The sequence below is a fragment of the Myxocyprinus asiaticus genome, chromosome 32, assembly GCF_019703515.2.
Source record: "Myxocyprinus asiaticus isolate MX2 ecotype Aquarium Trade chromosome 32, UBuf_Myxa_2, whole genome shotgun sequence".
Lineage (NCBI taxonomy): Eukaryota > Metazoa > Chordata > Actinopteri > Cypriniformes > Catostomidae > Myxocyprinus > Myxocyprinus asiaticus.
In genome coordinates this window covers 25,308,973-25,319,886 of record NC_059375.1, presented here as the reverse complement: position 1 = coordinate 25,319,886, position 10,914 = coordinate 25,308,973, and the positions used below count along the sequence as shown (strand labels likewise).

Genomic DNA, 10,914 nt, shown 5'->3' with positions numbered 1-10,914 from the left:
TTACGCTAATTAGATATAGCATGACTAAAAGATTTTGGATGTATGGTTGGTAGGCAGTTCACACTTTTGAGGCCAGATAAATGGAAGTTCGTAGTGTTTGCACATACCCGTGGTCTTAAACTGCTTATGTGTGGAAATTTGCAGAATTGGACTGGATTGGATATTCAACTGTGCATATCAGATGTATATTATTTATGCACTCTGCTTACCATTTATCCATAGTATGTGTACAGAAATGCCTAAAAGAAGAACAAAATTGTCAATGTCTACAGCTTAAATAATATTATTTCAGATAAATCAGATATAAATAATTTTCTATGTGGATGACCAGTTTTTTAACAATTTGGGATTAACCCTGTGGTAAAAAGATAGAACATACTTAGGTGTGGTACACATTACAGCTCATAGGCACTCTTTAAAGGGGTCATCTCATAACGAATCAAACTTTCCTTGATATTTTGACATAGAAAAGGTCATTCTACCATAAATACATACTGTAAATTTCAGTACTCAAAACTTAATTCCCAATGCAATAAATGCATTTATTAAAACCAAGCTTCAAAAACGCCTAGTTCTCTACTTCCGTGACTTCCCTACATAACTAGGGGGCTCTTTAATTCATGACCGCCTCTACAGCAACAACATCAATGCCTAATTTAAATCATTGCACCCTTGGCCCCCTTCCACTGGCACTCAGTTCATTAACAGAGAGAGAGCAGGACAGACAGGCCTAGTGTGGCCTACTTACTATTCCTGAACACCAAAGAGGACCCATCTGGACTATTCAGAATAATTTTTGTATATAAACAGGCACCAGACAACTGTCTTTGACCTTTTTAAAAGAAGCAGTGTCAAGTTACAACTCTAAAAAGGAGACACCATTGTGTTTCATCAGCTGTTGTGCATCTTGCCGTTCAAGGATGCATTCTTGCTCCCATATGTGCTATTTTTAATTGTTGGTGTATGTAAACATGCACTAGATGGACATCTTTGACCATTTTTGATGCGAATCAGGCGAAGTGCGCCTCAGTGCAGGATGATACTGTATGTGCGCACGTCTAGTTCATCATACTTTGAACTATGTATGTGCATTTTTTCGGCTCATATTTGTTTGTGAACCAGTCATAATATGTACGATTCAAGCTTTGCAAAGGAACTGTTATTGAAGGATAAGGCAGTTAAAAACACTATTAAACCCGATTACAAAACCCTTTCATTCATGAATATTTCAAATATCATGATTGTTTGACAGTTTATGTTGTTGCCGTGCTTGAGTGAACGGTTTAATATATTCAGATTCGATGTGTTGGATGTGCATTATGTGTAAACCCTGACATTTAGTTTTATAATGTTGTGGAGCTTTGTTCATTCTCTTCAGATTGAGTTGATTGAGTTTAAATATGGTTGTAATTGAGGGGCTGCATGATGTTAGCCAATCATAACAGTGGGCGTTTACGTTGAAGTTTAAAGGAGGCACTTAGGCCAAAACCGAGCATTTCATACAGAGGACCAGAGACAGGGTGGAAACTGATCATACATTATTAAATTATGACTGTTTTGGTGAAAAAAAAAAAAAAAAAAAAAACTTTAACATTATCAGTGGACCTCAGGGAAGATAATATAGATAGATAGATAGATAGATAGATAGATAGATAGATAGATAGACAGATAAAAGAGTATGTCATGACCCCTTTAATGTCTTTACTCTGAAAAACAGAGCTTGACATAGTGAGATGGTAACTTGAGAGAATCAAATGAAACCCTAATATAATCACATAAACCTTAATACATTAAATAAAACCTTAAACCTACATGTGTGTGAGCCTTGAAAATGAAGTTACCATACCATTTTTCCTCCTAGCTGTGCCCTCACTGCCCTCTGCTGAACACATTTACAGACCTCTCCTCCAGCCCACCTCAATGCCATAAATCAATCATGTGATTGGGAAGCAGCATGCATGGGATATGCATAAACAGTAGCTACAGACAGGACACTTTTGCCTCTTTCTAATTGTTTGATTAGATTATTTAAAAGGCTTTTTTACTAGCATTTTTATTTATAGATTAAACATGCATAAGAGAACAAATTAAAGGTATATTAATGGTATTATAATACAATTGTTGTCATCCTACATACAACTACTTTCCGTTGCCTGTTTTATTTCTCTGGAGCATCATAGTTATGTAAGTTTGTCTGATATGTTTTCGTTAAGTACCTCTACTACTTCACATCGTGAAATAGCCTGCGATTGGACGTCAAGCCTCCAGCCAGGACTCCCTCGCTATATGACGCAACAACATCTGACCTCGTTTCCAACGTAAGCTGGTTGGTGGTCAAAAACAGTCTAAGTTGTAAAGCCTTCGAATATGAAGAAAAAGCTCAATGAAAATATGACGTGAAAAATTCGACTGAATTTAGTCTACACTGAGTGATTGAATTCGTTTGAAATCACGAGTCTCCGAGCGCCGAGCTCTTTCGTCACATACATCTCAAGAACGAATGAAGAACGTGGTGCAACGCGGAGCGCATGCTGAACGCAACTGCTTAGGTTTGCAAAAAAAAAAAAAAAAAAGTGCTACTGCGATGCGGCAGTTGTCAGGGGGATATCGGAGAGGAGGGGGTGTGATTGGCTGAAGTGGCCCTGTTGCCTTGGCGACTGCAGGGGGGGTACGGAAGCGTTGCCGTGCGGCGTGATCTCCGCGCTGTGTGGATGGAGGAAGCAGCTGCTGATCTTTTGACACAGCGCGAGCGAAAGGCTACTGCATGAAAGCACGGGAGTTTTTGTCGTCGTACGTGACAGTATAATGCACGAATGTAAGTACACGCTTTTCGAAATTATATATAACATTTGTTGTTCAAAGGTGTTTGAAAGGAAATATTATTTGTCATCACATTTTTAACCAGATGACAAGTATGAAACGTGTCTCGCGATAAAACCTAGCCAATATTAAGCCACTGACCTCCCTAATTTTGGTGTTTACATTGATATTTTTTGAACGAAACATTCCGCTTTGGAATAGATAGAACATTTCGCCGTCTATTTTATTTCCTGAAGAAAATGATAAACATTTTAGACTATGTGATCTTGCTAGCTAACTTAGTTGAGTGAAATGCACGCGTCTTGCCGTCGAGCTGACACGAGACCTTTAGTCAGACACATGCTTACACTTTTCCAAAATGAATATTTGAAACCAGACAAATATCCAGGGATTTCCTTACGTGTGCCATTTACTACTCTAACTCCACTGGATGGACAAAAGCTCGCAGTGAAGCTTTGCTGTAAAGCCACGCATTACTGTAGCTTGTCGCTAACTGAAGATCCTCGAGACTGGTCAACATTCTTGTGACATTATTTGCGGAAGTTTTAGAACACACGGCAGTCATTCATATTTTGAACATTACATTTACAATGCTAGTGCGTGCAAAAGTGCGTCGAATTTCTAATTCAACATTTTAAAAACATTCGAATAGAACGCTTATCGAATGCGCCCGACTGTAACCCTTAACAAGTAATTCTAAAGGTTATAGTCAAATGTTACAAATATATTCATTTTGTGGCGAGTATAGTGAGAATCCAGGGCAACTATGTAACATGAGATCTGAGGTTGGGGGCTTTTATTTTCTCTTGTTTTGTATTGCCTATATTAGGGGTTGTGGCTATCCACAGTGTCCGTGGGCAATTCATTATTCGTTGAGATCGAAACCGAATGTTTGCCTGCCAGTTTTGCTCGTGACTCGATGGAATGGGATGTTCTGATGCGGACGTGCACTCATTATTTCCGGCGGTAGATAATATATGTGAGTGACACTGACACGTGGTCAGAGAGAGAGAGCGCATAGCTATACTTGGGGGGACGGGGAAAGGGACGAGTACACAGCTTATGCTCAGCCTGTCACATGAGCACATTATTTAGTTGTGCTGTATACTTTTGCACTTTAGACTGTGGTCGCATGCAGGTCATCATGCGTAGGCAGTAGTAAATAGCGTGTCTGTTTGTGCGCTCTGTTGTTCACATGGTTGACATATTGTGTTGCTTTGCCAAAATAACAAACAGAATGGCCCCATTTCTGTGATTAGCTGCATCCACAGTGTACAGAATTCAGAATTGCCCAAAGAGACTTTATTAATACTGAATCCTGTGCTAATGTTGTTAGTGGCAGTAGTATCTGTGCAGTGCTGTTCTCTGGAGGGCTTTTGTAGGGCACAGCAAATGATTCCTTGCTTATTGCTTTTCTCTTGGCATTAAACGGGAAATTAATTAGTCTCATTATGACTTTCACAATGACAAATAAGATCTGGCTCTTGGCTGTATGGAGTTGCTGTCGCACAAAGGATGAGGAAATGCAGAATATATGATTTTAAGTCACTGTTTTGGCAGCAAGGATCAGCCAGGTTGGAATGTCTTTTAGGGTCTAAAATATTAGACATTTTTTGTATTGCTTTGACAAAGGTTTGTGAGTAGTGGTCGACCAGTATATATCGCCGAATCCGTTAAATCGGCCGATATTTGGTATTTTTAAATTATTGGCATAGGCCAATACATTTTCCAATTTGTCAGATTGTTTCTTAAGTCCTGACTGTGCCGAGAATCGCCCGATTGCACGTGAAGGAGCCGAGACATGTAATCGACCAATCACAGTTTGTTTTGGTGCTACATCGTGTTACCACATTAATAGACTGGCGTGCAACAGTGTCATTTAAACCTCCTATCAGAGGATTGCGCATGAGCTTATGATGTTTAAAGTGCTCAGGTGTTTCATTCTCTCTCTCTCTCTTTTAAACAGTTCTCTGTAACCTTTAACTGTCTTGTCTAATAATAAAAAGGCAAATGTGTATCATATACCATCTGCAAAATCCCATTTAAACAGATTAAATTCGCAAATCTCACGAAAGTTGCGACCGACTTCTGTATTGTGACGTATTTCCAAATGAAATAGCTTATCGAACAAGAAAAAAATGTAGGGCAGAGAGTTGAGTTTATCCATTGGTTGTTGATTGGATTGTAAAAATATGGCCAATGCATAGCGGAATAGACGCAGATCTGAATGTGAGTTTGCAGTGGACATACACACCCCCTCCACCATGCTGCTCGAGTCAGGGCCGGTTATCGGTGAAATTGAGTGGCAATCTCAACACATTTATTATCAAACTGACAACAAAAACACACAAGCACATCATAATCTTTGCTTACGAAGAGACTGTAGCCATTGAAAAAGGAGTGAGTAAAATATAACCCTATTTTAACGTTTTAAATCACAATACACTAAATATAAAGGGGAAAAACACTTACTCGTGCTGTGCATCCCAAGATAACTGCATTCACAAATATAAACTCCAGCGGCATCGAAGTGTTGTATTCATTAGTGATCACCTCAGCAATTCAGGCGTGAAATGTCTCTTACACAACTGCGAATTCGCTGTTATTCCTCCTCATTCAAAATGTAAATTCAAGCCAGCTGACCCATAACCAAGGAAGTTTGGGTTAAGGAACGATAGTTTTGAAGGAAAACAGATGAAAATACACCTTGCCATCTTCACCACCATGCAGTTGACTCTTCGTTCAACTCTACACAAGGTTGTGGTATTTATAAGAAAGGGGCAGGGTTTAAGCGGACTAAATGATTGGAGAATTCCTGCATACATCCCCGGAGAGAAGTCTGTCGTTTCACCGGAAGATCGAGTTATTACATTTTGATGAAAGAATATGAGGTAAAAATAAAATAAAAAAAAAGAAAACATATGCATGGATTAGTGTTGTCAAAAGTACCAGTACTTCGGTACCAAGTCGATACTAAAATAAAAAGATGCAACGATACCAGTTTTTCTGCAGTACCGGTAGTACCGAGCACCGTCTCATTCCGGTAACAGCATGCAGTTTGACTGACACATGACAGCTTTAAAATGCTAATTTGGAGCACGTGTTCTGTTACTCCTTACACTGAAATGGACAGTTAATCAAATTAAAATCGTGACATGCCCTAGTGTGATTTATTAAACAGCTAAAGGCTGCAATCTTAGTGTGGAAGAGCTGCGTACTTTGAATTAATGCATAAATCCGACTGCACATACATATTGAGAATCATTGATGACACGTTGTATCAGATGACAGAGCAGAGCACTAATATACTGTGAACCACTCAGCACATGTAAATTATTAATTTATATAATTAAATCACAGCATTTGCGCTTTAATCTAAACTCAGATTTATTTATATAGCATTTAAAACAACAGAGTTGACCAAAGGGCTTCACAGTAATACAATTTAAAACATAACATTTAAAAATTACCTCATACACAAACACCAGTAATCTAAAACACAAAATACAAACACTCCAAAACGGTGTCCTACATTTCATTTGTCAGTCTGAAAGGCCAGTGTAAAGTGATGAGATTTCAGTCGCAAACTGTTTTTTCGGAAAGTGAAGCTTCCGGCAAAAATACACGTCATAATAAAAGCATGTTTCAAAATATAAGCTACAGCCCTAAAATTGAAGAAATTGTGACAGAAATATATTACAACTGTATAGTAAAATGTAATATTCACTGTAATGATGATGATGATAATAATAATAATAATTAAGCAATATATCACAAGCAAACTGCTGTTGAATAAATGTTTGGCAAAAAAATGCAATGACATGTTGAAAAGTTATATTTTCACTTATTAAAATTTTAAGAATGAATTGATTAGACACCATTTTCATGATGAGATTAAATCTTGGAGTTCTGAAAAATACTACTACTACTAATAATAATAACAAAAAGGAAAGCATGATTTGGTAAAGAATAAAATAGATTTCAGTAGAGCGCTACTTAAAAACACTTAAACAATGCATCCTTGATTGAGAAATACTTGAAGGAAACATGGATTTCTTTAAATTTATTATTTACAGTGAAATGTAACTTTTTAAATAGTCTAATCGGGTGTTCAATACCACATTGTCATATTAGCATATTTTTGCTGTGGTACCAAAATTGGTATCGAGAACCGTGAATTTTCATTGGTGCAGTTTCTTTCCCTGGTGATTTTGGCATAAATGATCATATATCGATGTATTATCTGTATACAGCACTAGTGTCGAGCGTAGGGATGCACCGATCTGATACCTGGATCGGCTCCGATACTGATGTTTTTAAATAGATCGGGTATTGGTCCGATGAGCCCGATCCAAATTCGATACTGTGTGTTAGTCATGTTCGTTACTGTCAAGCTCAAAAAATGACATAAAAGAACCATAAAAACACAATTAAAGTAGTTCATATGACTCGTGCATTTTATTCAAATCCGCTTGAAGACATCAAATGTGTGAATCACAAAAGGCTGTGTTTAATAAGTAAATATATAAAATGCACGCGCAGCTCCAGCGTGTCAGTGAATGGCGCTGCTCTGTTTACACACACTCGCAGCTATTTTTAGCCTTCACGCGGTGCGCAATATTTGAGTGTTACTCACGAACAACATCTCAGATGTAGATGCTCAATAGTTCGGTTCACTTATAATATGCATTTAGAACGGCACTGGAGGTGCTTTTTTACCAGAATTTGAATAAGAAGCTAATTAAACTAATGGGAACTTGCCTACAAACAGAGACACAGGACTTCCTGGAGAATTTAGAATGTCAAAATAAAAGCGCGAGGGTTTAAAAGTTAAAGGTGCGCGATTGAGATATATTAATATATATTATTATTATTATCATTTGTTTACAAATTATAATAATATTTAAGTTGAATGGGTTCCAAAAAATAACTGTGTGAATGAAAATGAGCTGATATCTTACAACTAAATTGAACAAAAAAAGAGATCTGAATCCTTTAAAGTCCAGATACAAGTTGAAAAAAAAAAAACGGCTTCTTTTCTACTGATGACTTCTACTGGAATTACTGTTAATTTTGCTGCTACATTATCCAGTATACTAGTTAACAAAGTTTTTCTTAATAAGCTATACATTTATATTGAAATAATGTGCAGTTAGAGGTTTGTGTTTCTTTACATATAACAGAGCACACCCAATTAGTTCCACACAATAATGTAAAGATATTCTAAACTGATTATGCAAAAAACAACAACACTGGTAACGGATCGGGATTGGTATCGGCTGATACTGAGATTTCCAATATCAGAATCGGATCGGAAGAGAAAAAGTGGTATCGGTGCATCCCTAGTCGAGCGATGTCTGCAAACAGTGCCTGTTTTGTAAACGTTTTTGACCATTGCTGTTTCCAGACAGAAAACCTGAAAAATGCAGCGGGCTTCTCTACCAGCGGCTCGTTTTCCCCACTTGCGATTTTCAACCACACACAATGCTTGCAGAAGAGTGATGTCATAAAGCTGACCCACGTGAAACACAGGTGGAGCGTATCCATCTACAGATCCATTCAGGTGCATATGCAGAGCTTGTAACTGTGCGTGTCTATTTGACACTTTATTTTCTTCGCAAAACCTTGTGCTCCAAATGTGTCAATATACTTGAGGTGAACCGCGATGCCAATGTTTCCTGAACCGTTGGTGGCGAACCATATGGTTAGTTTTTTTTACCGAGAACCGTTACACCCCTAGTTTATACAGAGTTTGAAGACATCGTGGGTCAATGTATTGTTAGTTATTCACATGATTCCTATAAAGGCATGTGAACAGAAAACATTCCTTGTTTTCAGCTTATCTTAAGGTTTTCATCCATACCAGGCCAATATGCCATGTGACTGGTACAAATTAATTGTGCAGACTGTGTTGCAATCCATAATGTTTGTCTGTCCACAAAAAGTGTCTATTTCTACTACAGTACAAATTAAAAGACTTTTCAATCCCCATATTCCTTCTTTTTGCTGCATTTATGACTGCCATCAAGCTTTCAACTTAGTTTACAAGCTCAAGTTTGATGAGGATTGCATGACAATGTAAAGTGTTAAGAAGCTGACAACAAGTTTAAACAACACTCAAAACCCGCAAAGGCTTCCAACCCAGGGAAGAAATTATAAATGCTGCAAATGTTTTGGTGTATGACAACAAAAACTAGCAGGTCACAATTGCACAACTGGCCGATCAGTTTCTTCATTTTCATTAAACTAGGGTGTCAGTTAAAGAATAGTATAGATATGTCTTGTTAGTAAAACCACAAATTTTGGCAACCTTGCCTGGATGAGTGGCACAGCATGTTTGATGACTATAAAATAATATACAGAGTTCTTAATGTGTTGTTGTTTTTTGGTAAAACATCTTAACTCAATTGAAAAACAAAACAAATTAAACTTATGTCCACGTTTTTATGCGCCCTGTAACGACAATGCTTTTGTTCAGTGACCCCTCCTTCTTCCATCCTCTCATTATATGTCCAGCTGCACATATTTTTCATCTGCTGTTAGCCTCTTTTTGTGCCTTATGCCCTCAACGTTATACCAGGAGGCGCAACTCACATCCCCAAGAGGCTATAACGCTGTGGTTGCCATGGCTACATGGTGACACTGGGGCGTGGTAATCAAATATAGGCGACTGCTCTGGATTTCAGTTGCAAATGTGAGCTTTTCTACCCTCATTTGCCTGGGCTATGTCACACTTTGTGCCCACCCCAACCCCCAACTCGACCATGTGTTCTTAGTTTAAGTCTGTCCCCCTCCTTCTAGTTTAGGATCCCTCGCCTTCTTTCTGAAAGATTTAAGTCCGTAGAGCAGCCGGCAGGCATTATAGGGCCCCTCTGCCCATTGACAGTGATGCTAATGTTAGGCACTGCCTTGATGAGGATAGTTTGCCCCTGTGTCATTGTGGTTACAATGGCCTCCATTGTGTTGGTCACTCCTGTGTGAATAAACAGGGTGTGTTTAATTGAGACTGTTGGGTGTGACAGTGACACAGGGGGAAGTCCAGTCAGCATGCTGTGGAAATGGCGTGGGGGCTTTTGTGTATGAATGCATACATGCCACCACCATGTAAACCTCTAAGAAATGGATCCTGGAATAAATCTTGCTGATATCTTATTGATTTGTAGGCACTTTTTGTTTAGGCCTACATGAAATAGAGATGTGCAAAACTACTAATTTTCATAATCAACTAGTCAGACGGATTTTTGACAACTAGTCGGTGTTAAGGATAATGAATATCTAGGCTCCATTATGTTCACCTGACCCCAGTCAGAGGTTGGTTATACGTTTTTCAGACGTTTCAGAGGGATATACGGACGCTAAGTGCAGCACTTCAACATGGAGACTGCTGGGTATTCAAGTAATGAATAGGCCAAATAATTTTAACATCATATCGCACAAAACTATAAAAGTAAGAATAGTAAGAAATAAGAACGGCTCCAATACAGAGCGCACAAAACCATTTATGCACATCCCGAAACAGAATGATGTGCTTCATCGTAGCCCGCATTCAAAAGTGCAAAGCTGAAAGATAATATTGTGGGTACATATCTAGTTCATGACATTAGTTTAAACCTTTTTACTGCAACTTTTTATTTAAGCAATGTCAGACAGACAATCAGCAAAAGACTTTAATCTCTCCACAGCACCTTACAAATATGGAAACATTACTCACATCTGATATTGATTGTCTTGAAATGTATTGTTGATTCGACGCTTTGCTGTAACAACAGCGAATAAGAGAACTAAACCTAAAGCATTAAAGAGACGGAACTTCTTGCAGAGGGTTTTACTGTGCTCACTGTTTATCACTGTTAAGCACAGCAAGTTATCATCATGCAAAAACGCTCTCCAAGAAGTTGTGTATCTTAGTTAATTTGAGAAGTGCATCTCCCATTGAAACCCCCACCACTAAAAATATTAATGTTAGTAGTCGACCCCGCTAGTCAGCTGTTGGATGACTAGTCGAACATCATGCAATAATACTACAGCAAAACTGCAGCTCTTTTATGGCTCGTGTCAGTGTTGTTGAATAAATTGAGCTCTATGGAGTGAAGC

At 38.3% G+C, this 10,914-nt stretch overlaps 1 protein-coding gene across 8 annotated transcripts in view; it reads left to right on the top strand.

Annotated features, from left to right (window-relative positions):
- Positions 1-2,449: 2,449 nt before the first annotated feature.
- The window catches only part of LOC127423423 (forkhead box protein N2-like), a 50,874-nt gene continuing 42,409 nt past the window's right edge, over positions 2,450-10,914 (top strand). For 2 of the 8 annotated variants that reach the window (XR_007894315.1, XM_051667712.1), the window contains exon 1: positions 2,456-2,815. Coding sequence is in view for 6 of the 8 variants with exons in the window: in XM_051667712.1 (XP_051523672.1) it covers positions 2,806-2,815 (10 nt within the window). In the remaining 2 variants the exon portion in view is untranslated. Of the gene's footprint in view, positions 2,816-8,227; positions 8,384-10,914 lie in introns of all 8 variants that reach the window. The other 6 variants (XM_051667706.1, XM_051667707.1, XM_051667708.1 and 3 more) reach the window with 6 other exon arrangements.